General features: G+C 37.2%; 1 protein-coding gene across 1 annotated transcript; it reads left to right on the forward strand.

The window, feature by feature from the left end:
* Nucleotides 1-1,589: 1,589 nt before the first annotated feature.
* slc7a5 (solute carrier family 7 member 5) lies at nt 1,590-21,850 on the forward strand. The gene is made up of 10 exons (XM_084094309.1): nt 1,590-2,338; nt 5,896-6,021; nt 12,030-12,135; nt 12,718-12,762; nt 12,916-13,039; nt 13,197-13,300; nt 13,546-13,642; nt 14,633-14,782; nt 15,910-16,087; nt 17,815-21,850. Exons 1-10 carry the CDS (start codon nt 1,759-1,761, stop codon nt 17,868-17,870), a joined length of 1,566 nt encoding a protein of 521 aa, XP_083950435.1. The 5' UTR covers nt 1,590-1,758; the 3' UTR covers nt 17,871-21,850.
* The last annotated feature ends 1,208 nt before the right edge of the window (nt 21,851-23,058 follow it).

The following is a 23,058-nucleotide window of genomic DNA, read 5'->3' on the forward strand; positions in this document are numbered from 1 at the left end:
TTGACATTCCCACAATTCCCTGCGTGACACTTCACATTTGATGTATTTTTGTTGAAATAACAAAATTTTAAGTTAAGAAAACCAATAACGTTGCTACCGTATTTTGACGGTAAAGTTCTGGCAACCACAGCTGCCGGTTTTTTACCGTAAAAATCACGGTTACATTTTTTACAGTGTGATAGGCCCTCGAAAGTTTCAGAGCTGATTGTTTTCTGCTTCTAATGACATCCAGCTCTTGTGATGCCAGGGAACTGAGACACCCACGCCCATCTCTCCTGTAGAGAAAGAAAACTGAACTCTTAAATATCAGGCCGCAACACAGCAGAAACCACATAACTTATCAAATAAAAAGTCACCTGCTGTCTCATTTATCTTTAAGCTGAGAAAACATAAATAAAATGTAATTCTCATGATGGGGAGGTTAACTTAAAAAATGTGTAGCCTATATCAGAGCACATGTGCAAAGAGAAGGCAGGTGGCAGCAACATATTTGTCTAATGCTTGACGAATAACCTTTATGCAAACCTAGGTCATGAATTATTAACACACTTCCCCCCTGCAGATAATACTCTTCAGGTCGTCCGAGATTGATACCTTGAAGGCATGTGACATTTCTCTTTGAAACACACAAGCTTGTGGATGAAATTTTAAGTTGTTTTGTTTGAGAACTAATATCTTTAAAGCCCACTGGGAATGTGACATGATGTTTCAAGGGCCTTTACCTGAAAACAGGAAATTAGCAGGGACAACTTTTGTTATTTTTTCATATGCTTCTTCAGACATTATGATCAAGTTTGAGTCTAAAGAATTTTTAAGGGCTGAACCTGAAACGGCAAGTAATGGCAATTCACGTCTAGCCAAGGATTATCTGAATATATAAAACAGAAAATACTTGACTGAAGAAAAAAAAGAAAACAAGACTAATTATGCTACTGGGAAAACTGGTTTTCCAACAAGTTGTTCACACATTTTCAAAGTGAAACTGCAGTGGGGTTGTAAGATTGTGCTAATAAGGCAATTTGAATAATAAAAACAAGTTTATTCAAAATGTATAAAATTAAAAACATCAATTAAAATATTCCAACTGTGTAAGTTAAGAAAAGACTATAGAAAAAATGATAGCACAATTAATAATAAAAACAGCCAAGTCTTTTAGAATATTCTAGTAGCATTACTTGCTCTCTATAGCGTTCAAAAAGTAGGGTGAATTCAGGTTGATTTGCAAAAAGTGTCCGTATCAACTTGAATGCACCCCTATAGTTTGTCCATGCTGTTTGAAATTAATTATATTTGTAATATCAAGATAAATAATTGACCATATTGATTGTCAGAAACATGCAGCCCTAATTAAATGATTATATTTATTTAAATGTCCTGACGTGTCTTCAAACTCAAGGGGTACTTAGGGAGTTCAACCGCATTACAAAATTATGAAAGGCCCTGGTTTGACTTGCTCAACTTGCTGGACCGCTCAGTCCATTGAGTAAATGAGACAGTAGAGGGCGATAGCTATGCCCAATACTACACTGAATGACGCGGTTTTAGGAGGAAAGAGGCAGGCCGAATCAGGAGATGCTTTTGTGAGCCTCACTACAACGTTGACTTGACACACTTCAGAAACCACGTTTCTCTGAGTCAGACCTGACTCCACGGTACCGCCGTGCATCAGAGAGCCCAGTCTGAAGGAGCTGAAAGGGTCGTTTTCACACTTAATAAAAGCAAAACAAAGAGTCTGGCTTTGTTTTACAAAAGGAAGCAATGTCAGCGTTGAAGAAACGGAGTTCAAATACATCCGCGGACCGGGATGAAGAGCAGGTGACGGAGAAGATGCTCTCCAGCAGAGGAGGGAATGGCAACATGAGCCGACCAGGAGACGGCACGCCTGAAAGCCCGACCGCAGATATCAGCGCTGCGGAGGGAGAAGGGACAGTCGAGCTTAAAAGAACTATTACTCTCGTCAACGGCGTGGCCATTATTGTAGGCACCATTATTGGCTCTGGTATCTTCGTGACTCCAACCGGAGTGGTGAAAGAAGCCGGTTCAGTCGGGTTGTCGCTGGTCGTGTGGTCTGTATGCGGCGTCTTCTCCACTATAGGCGCGCTGTGCTATGCCGAACTGGGGACCACCATCTCCAAATCAGGGGGTGACTACGCATACATCCTTGAAGTTTACGGCTCCCTACCTGCGTTTCTGAAACTCTGGATCGAGCTTCTCATCATAAGGCCGTCCTCGCAGTATATTGTCGCCTATGTTTTCGCCACATACCTCCTGAAGCCCATCTTTCCCTTCTGCCCTGTCCCTGAGTCAGGCGCAAAGCTGGTCGCCTGCCTATGTATCCGTAAGTAACCTGTTACCTACCTCGTTAGGTCACATAAAAATGTTTTACCCCTTTATTTCCTATATAAACAAAACCACAGAGGGTTTAAGTCAGTCCTTATTATGAATATCCACCGTTTAATGTTTCTAACGTTAGAATTTACATCCGCTGTCATTGCACGTGCCATTAACGCGCTTCCATCTTCTCAGCGTTCAAGTCTCCTCATTTACTCGCCGTCAAAATATTTATCTCAGTTCGGCCAAGTTATATCTTTTTTTTTATTTTTTTTACTACGTGTCTAACAGAAAAATGTGTAGTTCGAGACAGAAACGCCATGTTTTGACACTGATACGGCGTGTGTAGCTTCTATGAGGAAATGAATAGTATGTTGAAAAGGTACAAAACATTTCATCATCTAGTGGTGGAAGTGACACGCGCTGCTACATCACCTTGGCGGGCTTTATGCAAATTAATTGCATTGTTAGAATTCATTATACCAATTTAGCGACGCTTTAATATTAATTATATTTTTATTTCGAATGTATATTATATTTTGAGAAAATGCACATCAGATTTCTTTTAGCAAGGAACTTAAAAAAATGCAGAGTAATGTAGTGTTTTAAGTTATTAACCAATGCTAATAATGTAAAACAACTTACATTAATAACTTAATAATTACTCTGCTTTTTTATTTTTCAGAAACTCCACTTATATACCTGTTGGCCTGGCTGTATGCAATAATATAACCTGTCTTAACTAAGATTATTAATTGTAAATGATCTCACTACTAATTGTATTCCCATATAGATGGCACAAGTACATCTGGAAAGCATCTGCTGTGTACAAACATCTTATAAACATCTTTAAAAAGTCAGTTTTACATACATTCTTTATCATAAACATCTTAAAGACGTTTTCTAAATGTCTATTTAACATCTAACAGGAAACTTCTCATAGATGCTTTGCAGATGAGCAAACACTGTAAAAGAAATACGTCTTCCAGATGAAAACACGCACATCAAATAGACGTCCCAGAGAAGTATGTGTGCTATTAGGGATAGTGTGCCATAAAATGTGGGTGTTTCCTGCAGTGTGAGTAAAGACCAATAAGAGTTAATGAATGTAGCCCTGCAGTGCTACAATCACACATTCACAGATCTTTGACATTCATGCTCATGGCAATATGTTGAGGGTGTGATACACCATGGCAGCAATGTGAGCAATGAAGCCCTCCCGCAGGTTTAAACCAGTCAGGATTAGCAGAATTAGCTCAAGCCCTAATTAGCAATTGGCCAACAAATTAAAACCCATATTTGGTTCTTTCTTTCCCTGTATTTTTCTTTCTCACTCACCTCCTCCTTTCTCATTTAGGCCAGATGAATGCTTGATTGGGGTACAGGAATGTGTATTATTTGTGATTGTGAGGGAGTGAATTAACACAGCACCCACTATCCGCTGTAATCTCGCCCTGCTAGTCTAATCCTTCTATAAGAACCCACATGACAAGACAGAAAGGGAGGTAAAGACGACTATGACCATACGACAAGTTATGGGATTTACTCATTTGATATAAACACTGATTGTTAAGCTTAAGTGCCCAGTTTTATGGTCTGGTTCCTCATAGACAGTATTTGTGTCTGTTGGCGTAGCAGCTGGCCATTGTTCCCCTGACCCAATTTCTCATGTGTTTTGAGGTTATGATTGAAAAAGGGCCTTCGGGATTGGTTCGTGGCATTAAACTATGCTGCGTAAGTGTGTATCCATGTGAGACGCCCCTTGAGCCAGACCATGCTCTTGCCATGAGGGATTTCAGGGAGGAACCTGTCTCATGATCCTAGTCTATTAAGAACGAGAACTGCAATGCCCGACATTAATCCAACAGTGTGTGCATGTGTTCTTGCTTGAGGGGCCCAGGCTCTACTGTCCTACCCAATACAGACCCCCTTTTGTACATTAGGGGCACACAAAGGCTTTTGGGTTTCGCCTCTCTGTTTGGTGCCTAGACCAATTTACAGCTAATGCTGCTTTGAAGTATTCGTTAGGTAATCACATTTAATAGGGAGCTTGAGGCTGATGTGATTGGGGCTCATGATTTTTATTATTCCTTCAAAACCTGTTTACCAGTATTTGGTCGGTGAACTTTTATGTTTCAAGCCTGTGGCACATATACCTGCTCATTTTATTTTTTATACATCCATTTGTTTTTCAAACCACTTACCTTGTTTAACTCATCCGGTCCGTAGGCAGGGTAACACAGAAAGGCCTCATGGTTCATCCAGGACTCAAGCTGGGGACATACTTGCTATGCTACCCATTGAGCCACCATGCCACCTATATTCATACTGTACAGTTATAATCATACAGTCATACAATATAATTGTATGTATTTTGTACATTTTGTACAAATATTATGACTATAGTATATATATTTATTGAACAAAACAATATGACTAAATAATTTCCAAATTATTTTTTTGTTAATTCATACAGCCCTACACAAAAGCATAGCAAACCTGTGGGAAAAAATCAGAAAAAATTGCAATTAAATGTGTTTTCCTAAATCGTTACCCACACGGCTATCAGCCCAGACAAATTCAATCAGTCTTATTAAAAATTATGTCACATAGTCGTCCAGTCAATAGGCTTTCTGTTAAAGGGTTTCCATCCGTGATTAAAGTAATCCATACAGCTCCAGGGGGTGAATAAGGCCTTCTGAAGCAAAGCGTTTTTGTGAGAAAAATATAAATTGTTATAACTTTATAAACTAGAGGCCTAATCAGTATATTGGGCAACAAACTCAAGCTCCTCCGTCATTTCTCTTTAAAAATTCTCATTTTAGACTTCTAATTCGTGACCAGTGTTTTGTTTCGCTCTATCCTCTGCGCTTCCACGTTCATCAGTACGTCACGCGTCGGGTCAGAGTTCACTCATCCGCCAGAACTAGACTTGCGTACAGCTATTATCAGAAGCCAGTGATTGTAGTTATACAGTTAAAAATATGGATATCTTTCTTACAAAAACGCAACGCTTTGCTTCAGAAGGTCAGTCAATTATGGGATACTTTTTATTTTTGGGTGAACTAACCCTTTAACCACATTGAAACAGAATTAACCAGACAAAAAAGTAAGTGGATGGAATAAGTAGGGCTGAGACATTTGAGTATGATTCAGGTAATCGTTTGCAGATCCACCCTGTAATACAATTAGAACCCATTAGGCAGATTAATGTGTCCTGGAGAATATGATATTTATATTCATTTGAACCTTACATTTGGTGCTGACATTTTCAAGATCGGACAGATATTTGACCGCACTTTATTTGATGTCTGATAATAAGTAAGTACAATTTGGCAGCCATGCTATTTCATTAGAAAAATGACGCACTAGCGAGCGTGCTGCCACGTGTAACTAAACGTAAACAGCGCTTTGTGAGCGACGCCTCCTGAGTTAAAGCATGGCTGACAAATTCCCTCCTAATTAGTTTACCAAGTATTTAGGTTAACTTTCTCTGAACCTGTGTTGTGAAAGACTAAAAATAAGTGCCTGTGGTTCTTTTTCTGCCTCCTCTTCTCCCCATAGTGTTGTTGACTGCTATCAACTGCTACAGCGTGAAGGCCGCCACAAGGGTCCAAGATGCCTTTGCCGCTGCTAAGCTACTCGCCCTGGCCCTCATCATCATTATTGGCTTTGTGCAGATTGGCAAAGGTGGGTAACACACACAAACACATACAATATACAGTTCCAACAATTTTCATTACAATGTTGCTTTTGCGCTTTGCTTAGCTGGGTTGAAAGTATTTGCAAGCTACACCAAGTTTGACTCCAAGTTCAGTTCAACATCAAAAGAGATTTTCTATGAAAAGGGTACAAATTGGTGTCCCATTATTTTTTTTAAATCAATTAATAGATAAACTATTAGCTAACATAAAATAAACATAGCATGTATTTTTAAACACATCAAATATCCTACCTCAGAGGTTCTGGACTTCTCGACTGTATCCAACAATTAAAATCACACATTATTAGAAATAATTTCAAAATTAAAATCATACAAAATAAGTAAATAATCTCATTTCATAATCTCAAATTTGACATAGATTTAGTGTTATATTTCTTTAGCCATTTAACCCTTTTTCAAAATATATGATGAAACCATTATTTTACTATAATTTATATTAAATGTAAGTATAGCACTAAAAACAAACATTTGATCCCAAACTATCTAGGTTTTTTTGTCATTTTAATTTTTTTTTAATCTAATCATTATATTGTATTTACAATTTTGTTTACGTTTTAATTTAATTTAATTTGAATATATATATATTTTTCATTTTTATATTCAATTTACTGGTTATTTCTTGAAAATAATGTATATGATCGTATATAAAAATAAGGTTTATCAGCAGTCTTGGTTCAGCAATCTCGACGCATGCCTCAGCCACTGATACGTCAGCACTCCATCACTTTTAGGGCTTTCTGTTGCCTGGACTCAGATTCAGAGAATTGGACTCCACCACCATTGTAGACCACCTGAATGTGGAGCCAGAACAGCAGCTCTGATTGTTTGCCATTGAGACACTAAAGCACTGACAGCAATAGTCTAGAGAAATAGTGTGCAAACAAAAAGAAAGATTTGTAGTACTAGCTGGCAGACCTTACCCCCTGCCTTGACATGAACTACAGTAGTTTCTGTTTAAATGGGCCACAGTAACCAAATGGAATTAACATCAGTGGTTTATACATTTAGCAGATGCATTTTTGGGTGCACTGTTCCTTTATGTAACTTTTTTGGTTCGGTTTCTCATTAGCTTACTGTATAAGCTCACAAATTCAGAAAGGAACAATAGGATTTCACAGTCTGAGATGGAGATTAAGAAAGGTCCATTCACTTGCTACATGCCCATGTCTGCTGCACAAACAAAGGCCTGAAGCTGGTATCACTCAGTCAGTTGTGAGTCAGCAAGACAGGACAGGTTAATTCGAATGGATTATTAGATTATTAGATCTTTTATGTCCCCTCCACCTACTCTTACTGCCCACAGCAGTGGACATGTAGTGACAGACAGCAAGATGGTTATTGAAAGAAAGAAAAATGGGAAGGAGACACTGTGCTACTTGTTAATCACTGAATCCGGCAGTATGGGAGCCAGAACTGTTTTAATTGGACTGTCACACCCAAATTTCGGCAAGACTGCCAGAGTTTGGCCTTGCCTTTGGGTGTGGGTTTCTTTGATTGGTTAAGCCTTTGAGTGCGTCTTTTATTTGTTGAGGTTGCCACATGCATGATAGAGATAGAGTAAATTTCGAGCACTGAGAGGTCTCAAAAACAAGTACTCAAGTGCTCAGGGGCGGGGCCAGTCTGGGCAGCATGTTGTCTAAAGCTAACCAATCACACGGTTTCTTTTTTTCAGATTGGTTATTGTGGCAAAATACCGCAAAAACCAATCAGAATTTTCTTTTTCTTATATTTAAATAATATAATTTTTTTTAATATGCTGATTTGGTGCCCAAGAAACATTTATTATTGTTCTCATTGTTGAAAACAGTTGTGATGCTTAATATTTTTGTTCACTGATGAATAAAAAAAGCATTTATTTGAAAGTAAAAGTCTGTACTGTCACTTTAGACCAATTGAATGCATCCTTGCTGAATAAAGTATTCATTTCTTTTTTTCTTTTTTTTAAATAAAGAAAGTTTCACAGTGAAGCAATTCAAGAATGCACGGTGACAATCTTAAAAATACTGAACAAATATAAATAAAATCTCATTAAGCATTGCAACATGCTCAATGAAATAGTTGGTGAATGAGATGAGATGTTAAATTAAAATGGAAATATTATTTTAGCAGATATGTGCATGTATTTTGATGTTTAGAATGTGATATTCAGTTAGGGTCTAATGTGAATTGCATATTTAGCATAGCAACATAAGATTAAACTTTATAAATGCGTCCCAATTCTTGTACTTGTGCACTATTTTGTTGCCTTTTTTGTTAGTATAAATAGTGTGAGTAGTATTTTCACACTGAAAAAGTACACTTCAAATACCCAGAAATTGCAATTAATAAACTGAAAAACATTTTCAAAAACTGAAATGTTGGACATTTTATGAACTCAACTGTTGCAGCTTTTCTTATGTAGCTGAGGAGATTCTAATGATGGATGAGTGCACAGTGTATAGTATAGTATGCCATTTGGGACACAACTTATTTAAATTAGTTGTGAGATGAGTTGATTCCACCCATATGCCTATGCACAATGTTTCAGATTAGTCATGTGTAGCTTTCAGCTTTAGTTAGAATGCATTAGATGATTGTTCATGTTGACTGAAGACAGTTTGCTGGCTAACTATTGGGCGTATTTGTGGGCTAGCTAGATAAGCAAATGCAAAATGATTGTGAGAACAGCGAGGCCAGAGAATGATGCCTGTGTCTTTGATCCATAGATAGACACACCCTCCCTGTCCTGAGAGAGTAATATTTTATAACATATGTAGGTAGACATGTCCTAAGATATCTGTATGGCTAAAATGACAAGACAAGTGTCCTATTTAATTATTTATGAAGTCTTGCTGTTGAAAGAGCTGTTTAATTCATTGTCTTCTTCTGTGACATTTCCTCTGTCTGTGTCAGTTTCTGTGCACAAAGTGGCTTCTGTTTGACTGCTTGATAGACTTATCTCACTTAGAAGACCAGGAAAGGTCTCAATGTGTATCTTAGTGCTTGTGTTTGTTTTGAGAAAAGCACTAGTGCTTAATACCACTACGTTATCACAGCAAACCAGCCAGCCGTACAACAGGACACCTTGTGGTTTATCAACCATGGTGAACTTTTCAGGGACTGGAGCTCCGCCCACACTGAGACAGTGGGACTCTGCCCACTCCCCAGACTCCACTCGCTAATTAACATAATCATTGGTGGGAAGTTTTCAGCTTTGGTCTTTTTGCCACTGTAGTGATAATTTTAGTTGAGAGCTGAGTAATGATGGGTAAAAAGGAGGGAACAGGAAATGATGCAAGCTGTACTCAATCTGAGCATCGTGGCTCACGCTAAAATAGACTTGCCATTGTGTTTATAATTTGTTGTTTTGTTTTTGGATTTGTTAATTTGTTTTCAGTCACCGTACACTAAAGTCTAAAGTCATGCTGGGTTAAAACAACCCAAAATTGGACAAACCCAGTGTTGGGTTGTTTTTTTACCCAACTGGTTGGGTTAAATGTTGAGTCAACATGCTGGGTTGTTTTATTAAACTCAACTATTGATTAAAAATAACTATATTGCTGGCTTAAAATGAACCCAACATACGTTGAAAATTAAAATCACACACAGAATTACTATAGTAACAACACAGGCAACAGTAATAATCAAAAGCTGAACATTTATTAATAAGCAAGAACACCCAGAAATACACAAAAATATAGTCAAGAGTTAAAACATGTCAACTCAACAATTATATAGCTTATACAGTTCAACGAAATTGCTTTTTACAAGTAAAATATTTAATAACTTGCGTTTGAAAACAAATTTGACCATATTTAGCTTATTTTTCTCATGCCAACGAACAGACTAAAAGCACTATGGCCAAAACTCGCTGCAGCCAGTTTTCAAAGTTCTCTCTCCTCTCCACTTCAATTAGTTTTCCTCTATTTTCCTCATATATTCCTATTGTAAGAAACTTTTAATTTACTGAAGTAATGCACCAATTCGGCGGCGTTAAGATCTGCTCTCTCCTGATGAGGATGAAGAAGCCCACACTCTGTGTAACCCATCAGATGGGTTGTTGTAGTAAAGCCACCGCTGGGTTGTTGCGTCGGAGGGCTGTATTGTTTCAAATAACCCAACAAAATGACCTATAAAATGAAATTTTAGAGTGTAGGACGCTCAACTCACTGAACCGACTCACTTTCACACACTGAGCTGTTGCCTGTTAGAAAAGTGTGTGTTTGAGGTTGCGTGTTGTTTTTAGGAATTCTTCAGTTTGAATCTATGCTATGTAAGCTGAGATTTGCTGTCGAAGCATTTCTCTTAGACAGAGATTGGGTTGTTCTGTGCTAGCATAGTTCTCTGAAGCTCAGGTCTGAGCCTGTAATACTCAAGTTTATACAAAGAGTTTATACAGGCTTTCAGTCTCGTTCTGCGCCTGATTGCCTCGGGCCTACAGTCTCACACACACACACCTCGCCTGTCGTGTCATGTGACCTGGTGGCGTTGGCCTCCATCGATCACACTGATTCACATGAGCTCGCCTTGGGCAGCAATCGTTCTAACACCGCAAACATGTTCACAAAATTACTCTCACAATACATTGCCATAAGACAACACTTTACAATAAGTACTTAATTAATCTGGGTAATGTTAAGAATAGAATGTATAGTGTCTTATGTTCACTGAATACAGTAAAAAAAAAAAGAAGTATAAAATATTATACCAATGTAAAATGTTTTCTATTTTAATATATTTTAAAATGTAATTTATTCCGGTGATGGCAAAGCTTTTTTCTTTCACATGATCCGTTAGAAATCATTCTAATATGCTGATTTGTTGCAGTGTTTCTATTTAATATTTTAGTAGTAATAATATTTTTGTGGAAATTGTGATACATTTTTTCTGGATTTTCTGAAACAGTTATTTGAATTAGAATTTTTTTGTCACTTTTGATCAATTTTAATGTGCTTTTGCTGAATAAAAGAATTAATCTTACTGACCCCAGACTTTTGAACGGTAGTGTATACATAATATATACAGTATAAATCCCAGTTGCCATAGTTAACTATTAATTTACTATGGGGGAACAAAGAGAAATATTCTATTGATTGTCCATTTTTTAGATTTAAGAAGGTTGTGCTTATCATGTGCTTCTTGGCCTTAAGGTCGTTAAACCTGGAAAATATGCAAATTAGGACATTAAATCAGTTGATGCTATTGTGTTAAAGAGCTGCTCAGGAATGAAAGAAGAAATAACCACACACTCTCAAAGAAAAGAAAGAGCAAGCAAGAAAGAAAGTACAAGAGAGTCTCCTTGTGTAGCGATATTCACAGAGATTATATCTAGAGTACTCAAGTTGCAAGCCACTTTTTTATGATTTAGTCTCAGATTCTTCTGTTCTGCATATACATTTCTTCAAACCTGTGAAACTAGTTCGTTTCGGACCCCTGTTTCGTAATCATAAATTGAACCAATACGGCGTCTACTGTTAGGGAAGCCCTTGTCGTACGACCCACAGGCTTTGGAGAGATGGATGCACGTAGATGCTTGGTCTCCCCCGGCTTTCTCATGGAACGGATGGAGAGCGGGCCTCAGCCTGAAAAAACACTATGTTCATCTGTTGATCCAGAGGAAATTCACAGGCTTTGGGTGTTCAAGAATGTGCAAACCCTCCGGTTTCTCCGGTTCTTGTTTTCCCATCACTCTTGCGTTTCAGTTGTCATCTGCGACATTGACCCTCATGTGCCGACCTTCTGCCCACAACCAGCCTTGAGAATGTCAGCATGTTGATTTTGAAAATTCATCGTATTATGATAGCAGGAAACAGTCTTCCACCTTAAAACTCTTTCCATGCAAGCTTGTTTGTTCCTCTCATGGGACATATTATGGGAGTTGTAGAGTACTCTCCAGATATTATGACTTGTTTGGGTTGTTTATGTTACATAATGTTCCTGATAGTTTGCAACAGCACTGTAATCTCATGTTTCACGCTGATTGTTTCTGTTGCAGGTGATACTGCTGATCTTCTGCCTGAAAATTCATTCAAAGGAAGCAAAACAGACTTTGGCAACATCGGATTGGCTCTTTACAGTGGGCTGTTTGCTTATGGAGGATGGTAAGACCAGACCACAGAACTTCTCTATATTTGGGTGAAACTAGGGCGAAACAGGAAGAGTGAGACTTTGACTTTTAACAAGGGAAATCACTAGTAAAATGTAATGCTACACCATGTGATCCAAGATCAGAGTCTTGACTACAACAACGTAGAAGAAGGTATTCTGATGAACGCTTGATTTCTTTTTTTCGGTCATGCTGATTATACCCGTCCACTGTGAAATCCCATTGGTCCAAAATCCAACATAGTTGTTTTGATAACTCCAGTGTTTGCACTTTCCATGGAAATCAGCTGATCTTATACTTCACTCTGCATATTCAGCTGGCGCAGGAAGAAGAATTATAATATCCACAAAATTTGAATATAATATCCATATAATGAATATAATATTAGTATCCAACTTATTTAGAATTCAAAACTATTTGTCGGTCATTCTATAATTTCTCTGCATCCTCTTTCAAATTATTATAGTTTCTTTTTCTTTATAGTTTCTACGTCTTAATTTTTGGCCTTCAGCAGTTGAAATTGTAGGAGAGTTGAAATTTTATTAATGTTTGCATTTACTTTTTCCTTTTTTACCAGGAATTATTTGAATTTTGTCACAGAGGAGATGATCGATCCATACAGGTAAGTCAAAAATATTGTTTCCCTTTTTTTAGTTGTTCAAAACACAACTGAGTGCACATTAGGTCTTTCATTACATTTTTTTAAATTAAAAAGCATAGTGAAGTTTTTGAGAGTAGTGGGTTATGTTATGGTGTATGTGCTGGCGTTTTACAGAAATCTGCCTCTGGCTATCATCATCTCGCTTCCCATTGTGACCGTTGTCTATGTGCTGACCAACCTGGCCTACTTCACCACTCTCAGTCCGGAGCAAATGCTCTCATCTGAGGCTGTTGCTGTGGTGAGTGTCGCCACATAGACGCATTCTATTCCATATTTAGCCCAGTTACCTTTATTAACTCAGTGTGTTTATTTATTAACTCAGTTACTAGTTTCCTTTTTATTAATGTTTATTAAAGTTACATAATAACGATTAAGTTGTTTTTTGTTTTTTTCAGGACTTTGGAAACTACCACCTAGGGCCAATGGCTTGGATAATCCCTGTGTTTGTGGGCCTGTCCTGCTTTGGCTCTGTAAATGGCTCTTTGTTTACTTCATCTAGGTAATGCACACATACACTTGTTATAAATATCCTTTGTTGAAAGAGGTCACATTAATCAGATCACTTTACTTTAACCATACAGATTAATCAAATAAACAACTTAGTGTTGTACTAAAGTCACCCTGCAGGCTTTTCCATTGCATACGCTGCTCAGGTTATCTTGAAACAGATCTGTTTGTAATGCTGGTTAGTATCAGACCTAATGGCCAAAACGGTCTCTTATGTATCTTTCTCTTTCCCTTCAGGCTGTTCTTTGTGGGCTCCCGAGAAGGTCATCTTCCCAGTTTGTTGTCGATGATCCACCCTGATCTGCTGACCCCTCTGCCTTCGCTTATATTTACTGTAGGTGTCCACAACCAAACACATCCCTCATCCCTCACTATGACTTTCAAATTATGTTCAGTTTCTTGGTGAATTATTCTTTCTTTTTTTTCAACGTATTTGAACTTTTTTAATTTGTGAGTGAATCATTCCTTTGAGTCGGATCTTTTCAATGAATCATTTTAACCAGTTCTAATTTTTGAGTGAATCATTCTTCTGACTTGGTTCTTTTCAATAAATCATTTTAACCGGTTCCAATTTTTGAGAAAATTACTCAAGCCAGTTCTTTTCTTCGAATTTGATTTGACCAGTTCTAATTTGTGAGTGAATCGTTCTTTTTAGCTAGTACTTTTTGAATAAATTGGTGTAACCGATTCCAATTTTTAGCAAAACGGTCTTTTGAGTCAATTTGTTTTTCTTCAATGAATTTGTTTAAGTGGTACCAATTTTTGGACAAATTAATCTTTTGAATTGATGATCCGGTTCCCATTTTTGAGCAAATAAATCTTTTGAATCAGTTCTTTTTGATGAATCATTTTAACAAATTTTTGGGCAAATCATTCATCGGTGTATGACATCAAAGTACCACGAGAGTGATTAGAGAGCAGACGTCTCTGTATGCTTTCGAATCGCTCTTGGATTACTTTGATGTCATACACGATACGTCTGTGCAGCACTGCTTCAAGTCAAACACCTAGTTATTTTGAGAATCTGCTTAATTTTTAAGTGACTCATTTGAGTGATCATTCTTACGAGTCGATTCTTTTCAATGAACCGGTTTAACTAGTTCTAATTTTTGAGTGAATCAATCTTTTGAGCGAGTTCTTTTTAGTGAATTGTTTGTACTGATTCACAAATCAGAATGAATTAGACTGCATTTTACTGTAAAGGTAGATTAACACAAAGAAATGTTTGACCCACATAACCAACTTAAAATAAAAGATTGCTGGATGCCAAGTAATTGGCAAAATAGAAAGTTTAAACCACCTTTTCTTTACTTTCCCCCCACAGTGTATCATGACTCTCCTCTACGCTTTCTCCAATGACATATTCTCTGTCATCAACTTCTTCAGCTTCTTTAATTGGCTTTGTATTGCCATGGCGATCATTGGCATGATGTGGTTGCGCTACAAGAAACCTGAGTTGGAACGACCAATTAAGGTGAGCCAGGGGGGCGGAGAAAACAACTTTTGATTGGCTGAACATCTGTAACTGAACACAGATGGACTTTGTGAGGGGGAACGAGGTCATACTTTCAATTCCATGAGAAGTGACCTGCCATAATATGTGTTCTCTGCCTAAATCCGGACACAGCCAGCAAGAGAACGGTAACACACAGGCGCTTTTGTGCGCCCCTCTCATTCATCCACATTCTGTCTCCGGTCATCTGCTGGACACAGAGAGATGTTCATCAAAGAAGATTTGGAGGCACTGGAGTGAAAGAGGCCATTTGCTTATTGCTCATAATCTTTTTCTCATTTTCGATCTCATTAGGGACAATCCGTTGTCTGTTGGTGTTTATTACTGCCTCTAATGTTGTCTTTAAACACTTTACTGACTTCATTGATGGTTTTAACTATTGAAGTATCAAACATCTAGATCGTAGGAATCCATATAATTCACTGGGAATAAGGAGTATTATAATATTTTCAAAAAAAATTACTACTATTCAAAAGATTGGGTTAGGTGAGATATTAATACTTTTTTTAAAAATGGCAAAAATGGTCTTTTGTGGCTGTTCAAACACATTCGACTACATTGCAGCACGAAAGCAATCCTGTTGAATGTGTTTTCGACGACCTCTGGAAGTGGTCGAAAGTGGACAGGCTTAACTTTTTAGACCCCGTTTACACCTGTATTTAGCGTCGTCCACTTGTGATCCGATTGACCAAAACGCATCTTAATACCAGGTATAAAACCAGATCAGTCCGGCTATCACAAAGAGAATCTACTCTGGGAAACTTTGTGATGTAGTTGTAAAAAGAAAAAAGGAGAAGGCTATAAAAAGATTTGCTTTGAACCTTGGAGCACTGTGAAGTTCATTGTGTATAAATGGAGAAAACACAACCCAAACATCAAGGATCAGGATGTCCTACCACACTGAGCAGCCAGAGAAGAATAGTGATTGTCAGAGAAAAGGGCAACATTAAACTGTACACTTCTGCAGTGTGTGTCTTTCATATGTGAAATAAATGTTTATAATAAGCATACTTTATACTTTCCGACAGCACTTTAAATAGACTTTTGATCACATTTTCAAAGCTTTCCCGCTTCTCTCTGTCCACTAGGTCAATATTCTGCTGCCCGTTTCCTTCGTACTGGCCTGCCTGTTCCTCATCGTGGTTTCCATTTGGAAAACCCCTGTGGAATGTGCTATAGGATTCGGAATCATCGCCACAGGAGTTCCCGTCTACTTCTTCGGCGTTTGGTGGCAGACCAAGCCAAAATGGCTCTTGGATATCATCTGTGAGTGTCTCTCCTCTTGTGTGCTTCATGACAATGAGAAAAAAGATGGTTTTAGACAGTTAAAACTGCATTCTTGAAATCTGAAACACTATTAAGGTATTGAAGGTAAACATTGTTTTTAACTGACTTTGAGTGCCATTCTTACATCCGACAAAGTTAATGTTTAAATCAAACTTGTGACTACACTGCTTTTCATGACAAAATTAGATATTTACAATGCATTTAACCTCCATAATTTGACAGATTTAAAGTGTTAAAAGAATATTTGGCCATAAATAGTTTAGGGTTTGATGTGGCTTGTTTTTATCCAATGAGATTGGATTGGATTGTTAAAAGTGGGCTGTTATATTGCTTTTTTTTTAGGCATGAGCAAAGTTATCTCGAATCATCAGGAAAAAATAAAGAAAATTGAAAACACTTAACCCTTGTTAAGTGTTCAGTTGATTACTCAATATGTCATGAGACAATTCTAGACAGTATATTTCTGATATTGTCATGGTCAGCACTTCAGAATTTTCCATGGACACAATATTCAGAGAACATTTTGGTACATTTTGTTCAAATGTTAGAATGTTAGGCCTAAAAGGGAAGTAAGGTTTAGATGTTAGAATCATGGTTAGTTTGAAAGATAGTTTACTATCTTATCTATCTATTAAAGAAGGTGTCTCGGCTAGTAGGCTATATTGCGTGTGAGGATGTTGGAGGTGGAGATTTATAGCCTTTTCTCACAGCACTTGATATAAACTTATCAATTTGATGATCCAGAAAGGTTCAAACAACTATCACTAGTGACAACTGGAGATTCACCCGTCGTAAAATGCAAAAGACTTCGGACTTCGGAGTGGCTACAGAAAAAAAGAGACTGCAACCGGACTCATGCGAAAACAAGGATAAATATCGGAAGGGCATTAAATGTAGTCACGCAATGCTGATGTTGTTAACATTAACAATTTGAGAACAAAGTATAATTTGCACGGTTTGACGTGATATGATAAGCGATCGTTAGATTTAATCAGCGCAATTTACTGCAATGCTTTTTTTCCCCTTAGTTGGTCAGAGCAAAAGTGAATGTTACTTGTTCAGATGACATTTTCGGTCATACTTCCAAAACGTGTTAATGTTAATTGTTCAGATGACATTTCGGTCATACTTCCAAAACGTAGAATCTGTGATTCCGAATGACAGTATCCACACCTGCGCGGTGACTGACAGCCGCACATTCTCCCCAAAACATTGGATTTATGCCGAGGCACAACCCACGTAAAGTTGATAATTCTGCGAAAAACTGCAATTGCAGATTTCGAACAGAGATGGCGACAAAGAGGAAAAACTACGGACTGCAGCTTTAAACATCCAGAAAAATCTGTAATATTGTGAAATATTATTACAATTTAAAGTAGCTGTTTCCTACAGTAATATATTTCAAAATGTAATTTATTCCTGTGATGCAAAGCTGAATTTTCAGCATCATTACTCCAGTCTTCAGTCACATGATCCTTCAGAAATCATTCTAATATGCTGATTTTCTGCACAAGAAACATTTCTTTTTATCATCAATGTTGAAAACAGTTGATACTTAATGTGGAAACCGTGATACTTTTTTCAGTATTCTTTGATAAATCAAAAGAACAGAATGTATTTAAAAGAGAAACGTTTTGTAACATTATAAATGTTTTTACTATCTTTTTTGATTAATACATATATAATATTTATTTTTCTCTGTCCAGTCTCTACCACGGCGACATTCCAGAAACTGATGGAAGTGGTTCCTCAGGAGTCCTGAAGACCAAACGGAGCGACAGATGCCTCATATCCACCTCAGACTCCCTTACTGTATTCCTCGTCTGCCTCACCTCTCCTCGTGTGAGCCAGGAGAAACGTCTTATCCTGCTGCCACAGGCAACATCTATATTAATCACCACGTACGAAACCAGAATGTCACAGGAGCATTTCAATTGAGATGTAGATTTTGTCAGTCCTTTCACAATCAAATGTATCATTGTATACGTTTCAGACTTTTATGTTCAAGTTACAAATTTTCAATGAGGATTTTATAGATATTTTTTCAACCATTGGCGATATGCGTCGTATAACCACTGTGAGTGGTTTGCTTTGGTCATCCCTTTATTTTAGGGCCTCGTACGCGTGCAGTAGTATGATCATAAGCTTCCTGTATCGCATATCACCAGCTTTTGTTTCAGAATGTACGCGAGGAAAAGTGCGTACCGAAAATGCTTGTGGGGAGGCGCCATCGTCTCTCTTAGCAACCAGAAACATGATTCCCACCTTACTATTACAATATGTTTTATTATATCTACATTCATTTCCGTTTCTGCAGCAGATTTGACCTGTTTGCTGTGCCTTTTTCTGCCGGTGTAGAAATGTATCATTTGAGATCAACTTGAAATGACTTTATACTTCGACAGATTTATTTTTGATAGCTTAATGCATTTTTTTTTTAACTGCTACTAAGAATTTCAAGGAATCTCCATTTTTTGGGGCGGGTCATGGTCCTCTAATTGGATAAATCCAATTTTTTATTATTATTATTATTATTATTATGTAAGGCATAGACATACAGTATTCCTAAATTCAGAACCAGAATACCTATAGCCTTTCTGCTTACCTCAGTGAATACATAGTAGCCTACATTAGACTCATAGACCTGGATATGTTTTGTTATGCCTAATTATGATTTTATGAAGCACAAAATGTGAGGCGCTGTTTGTCTTATTTCTTTCAAGTACATTTAATATTAAGCACCTTTTTTCTGCGTCTGTTCACATAAATACGTGAAGTACTTAACACTGGACCATCTATTTTATTTCATTCCCCTTGTATTTTGGCAATTATTTAAACCAAGCAAATTAGCTTGGTAACTGCGAATTTTTTAAAGAAAATTGTCCATTTATAATTAGTTTGTTGCTTTTGTAATACGTATGGCCTGTTGGCTATTGTGTCTCTTTATTGTACCGTAAAGGTATTGTTAAAAAAACCCTTACCGAAGAGATTTTAGTGCCTCATCAGTTTGTGGACTGATTTTGCTGTAAAATGCGACATGCATCATTGTGTTTCAGTTTTAGGCTGCATTCAGATGCAGTGCTTTTTGATTATCCTAGTTTTGGTTAAATGGTTATTTGTTCCTATACTGGACCAAATTTGCTGTATGTGTGAAAATTCTTTGGTAAAAGTGGTGAGAGAAAAACTTGGAGTGATGGAGGGGATGATAATATTTTAGGACAAATGGAAGTTGTCCTCTGATTATTATGATTACGGAAGCATTTCCTAGGCTTCTGCTTAGAAGGACTTACAAAACTGAGATGCTTTTCTTTAATGTTGTTATGATTTTAGCAGGTGATAATGAAGCTTTGTATTATTTAGAGAATTACAGCAGTATGACTAACACTCCAGCCAATAAGACCAATTTATCTAATTTAAATAGCTGTGTAGAAATGTACTTATTTGTATTTATTTATTTGTAGGGTCATTCAGTTAGTGCTCTAATAATTTTTACAGGGCATTTTCTATAAAAAATGCTAAAAATGGTTACTGATACTTTTTCCTTTTTTGTGAAACTGTAAATGTTTTTTGTTTTTTTTGTAACTGCTGGCTTGGTTAGTTTCCATTCGTGCCCATTAATATAAAAATAACTGAGGGGGTGTTTACACTACATTGTTTTCAATTAAATACAGAAAACTTTTTATGCGTTATGGCCGTTCATTTACTCAAGGCGTTTTAGAAGGGTTTAAAATGCAAACTTTTGAAAATGGTTTCAAAGTGTAAGTTTTTGAAAACGATAGTGTTATCGTCTCGGTGTAAACTACAAAAACGTGAGATTGTGAAAACGACGTTCAGTCTATAGATAGATTTCCGATGACGTCACATTTCTCCCGCAACTCCTTACGGCGCCATCTTGTGTGTCAAGTGGGTCAAGCGTTTGTGTTACGGAGCATGATAATATCCTGAATCGGCATTATTCTGAACATAAAAATCATACGATTATTCTCTGTTTGGCTGGAGTTAATATTCAGTGCTGCTCTTGTGAACATTTAGAGGTTTTGTGCTCTGGAGATGTGACACTTTATCTAATCATTTCCAAGATGGGCTAGCTAAATGCGCTAGCTCTCATCGGCTGTCAAATCGCTGTACCCAGGCGGCTACTATCGACACAGCCCTTGAGAGGTGTTGGCTGGGCAGAAGCACACTCTGACGATTGTCCACCTTCATCACTTTCTCTGTGGCCACATCAGCTGGTCGAGCCAGAGGCAGAGGCTACACCTGGAGCACATCGCTCCGTGCCTCTGCTCTCCATCTCTCTCCTAAGTTACACTAAATTAGTTCGGAGCGTTGTGTTGTTGTTGTTTTTTTACCCAGATGGTGTTGTCTTGACACTGAGTCTAAATGTACCATATAATAAGGGCTGTGCAGATATCAGCCGCCTGGCTACAGCGATGTGAACCGTCAATGCAGGGCTCCAGACTAACATTTCCACGAGGGAGAGAGAGCAAGACAGCGCTTAGTTTGGAGACGGTGAAGTCTTGTTTACATGTTCGCCTGGCTCCGAAGAGAGAGAGAGAGAGAGTGCGCGCGCGCGCGACCGGCTCTCTCTCTATCTGCTCGTTCTTTCAGTTAAACATGCACCCAGTTCATCTACATTACTCACCGATCAAATAAGACTTTGGCGGGACAAAAATTCACTTTGGCGGGCGCTAAAACAAGTTCAATGCAGGAGAATTCATGCGTGAATTTAAGTGTAGTGTATGACCATGCACTCGCACAAATGCGACCACTCAATTTCACATCATATCTTGCCTTGCAAACATCGTCTAATGTGTCCCTGTAAATAACCTTAACCTTGTCGCCAGGTTTGGAGGAATTTGTCATCGTTATCTCACACAAAAGAGTCAAAAATACTTTATATTAACTGGCTTTCTATTAATGCAGCACAGTGAATGAGCCGTGTCTCCCAGTGGCTTACTGACAGCTTTGACACACAACATGGCGGCGCGCCGCAGAGGATAATGGGTAATTCGAGAAACGGAAACCCATCTATAGCGGAGTAGTTTTCGTTACAAAGAATTTTTAGTCGTTTTCGCCGATCCATGTGAACAGAAGATTATCACTACATTTAATTACGTTTGTTCACAAGAGATTTGTTGGTATTTTTTTTTTTTACTTTAAATTGTAAAAAAATACAATTTAAATAAAGAAAAACAATCTCAAAGATATGACCGATTCTTATTTGCATGTTTATGTTTCAGAATAAAATTGGTTCACTAAACCATTTCTTTAAAAACTACATATTTTTGCATTTACAAACTGGCATGAATAATGAACCTTTAGACCACAAACATGAACAGCCATCTTTGTGTTACACATAGGCAAACCCTTTTACCCGAGGGCAGACTCAGTCTTTCGTCACTTCACTTCGAAGCTCGTTTGAGAGAAGACTTTTTGTTTTCTTGTGTGATCTGTAAATTCCATGTTCAGCTGATCTCTGTTCAGTCAGTTACTCTGCTTGTAGTACCTGGACTCCGTTAATAGTTGTAAGTATTCTGTCCTGTCTTCTCTGTGATGTGAAATACAACTACGAAGATATCCTATCGAGCAGTTCGTAATTCATTTTCTTTTGATGCCATGGTGATACATCTACTGTACAAACATTTGTTTAGACATTAAACAGTTCATGCTCTGAAGTGATTTTTACTTTGCCACATAACATTGTTGAGTATTCAGAGAAATAAAACATGAATGCGTTCAAAACTTGAGTACTTGTGTTTTTGCAGATTAGATGTTCATTGATATAGCAGCACAAATATGAAGATACTTAAGTTAATAAATTACTAAAGTTAATAATATAGGCTTATTCATAAAAACAACCTCTATAAAATTATAATTAAAATACAATATTTAGAAATAAAATTTAAATATAATTTATTATGTGGTAAAATTAAATAATTTGAACATCATTAACATATATATGATAAATATACAAATATATTTTAATTTAAAATTAAAATATATATTAAAAAAAACTTTTTATTATGCACGCCACAGAGTCTGAATGGAAGTTTTTGGTGTTGCTATAGGCTACCATTATTAAACTACTTTTGACTGGCTGCCTACAAGAATGAATTCTCTCAAGAAAACTTTCTCTTTCATGAATTCTTGTAGCTCGTGACTCCTAAAAATGGGCTCATGCAAGTTGGACTCCAAGAATCTGTCCCAAAAGCCATTTTTCTCCTAAGGGTATTGCGTTAAAACTCTGGTCTCGCATCAGCTGCTGTGGCCTAAGGAAAGCTTTCGCGTCATGTGAGTTGCGTGGAAAAGATTAACCAATGTCATTTGACTTCCTCTTTTACTTGTTGTTTTATCCAGGATTCCAACTATCTTAAAAAAAAAAAAAAAAAAAAAAAAAAAATGAACCGCTTCAAAAGCGTGAAGGGCACTAATCAGGCCTGTTTGCTGCGTGTGCTCTCTGATGGGTGTAGGAAGTCCTTATATGGACATGGTTTAGGCGCGTTTTATGCAAATTACTAGCTGGAAGTTTTTGACGAAAAAACTCGGAATTTCGGAAACACCAAAAACTTCCATTCAGACTCCGTGGTCGTGCATAATAATAAAAAGTAGGTTATTTTTTATCTACCAACGTTAAAACGAGGTATATATGTGCGAACATGTAGGTTAGTTGTGAACATTTTGTCTGAGAACCTTTTGTACGTAATAATTTTCTACTTATAACCTTTTCTACTTATTAATACGTAATAAGTTGTACGAAATATCAGTGAAGCCCAGCTGGTCGTTTGATTTCAACAACGGGAAATATGCACTTTATATTGTTTTTTTGTACAAGTTTATAAAACTTTTTTTGTGGGAAGCAGAAAAGTTATTGAATTAAATTTTAAATATTCCGCTCTTTGCATCTGGAAAATGAGCTAATATTTTTTTTAATGTTTTGGCTATTACAACCT

Source organism: Abramis brama (genome assembly GCF_963993115.1).
Source record: "Abramis brama genome assembly, chromosome: 20".
In the NCBI taxonomy this organism is placed as follows: domain Eukaryota; kingdom Metazoa; phylum Chordata; class Actinopteri; order Cypriniformes; family Leuciscidae; genus Abramis; species Abramis brama.

What these genes read in the sequence shown, in the direction of transcription:
- slc7a5 (XM_084094309.1), top strand. Translation starts at nt 1,759, where the DNA reads ATGTCAGCGTTGAAGAAACGGAGTTCAAATACATCCGCGGACCGGGAT. An exon ending in GAGATGATCGATCCATACAG is followed by an intron (nt 12,763 to 12,915) that starts GTAAGTCAAAAA and finishes GGCGTTTTACAG; the next exon opens with AAATCTGCCTCTGGCTATCA. An exon ending in ATGGCTCTTGGATATCATCT is followed by an intron (nt 16,088 to 17,814) that starts GTGAGTGTCTCT and finishes TTCTCTGTCCAG; the next exon opens with TCTCTACCACGGCGACATTC.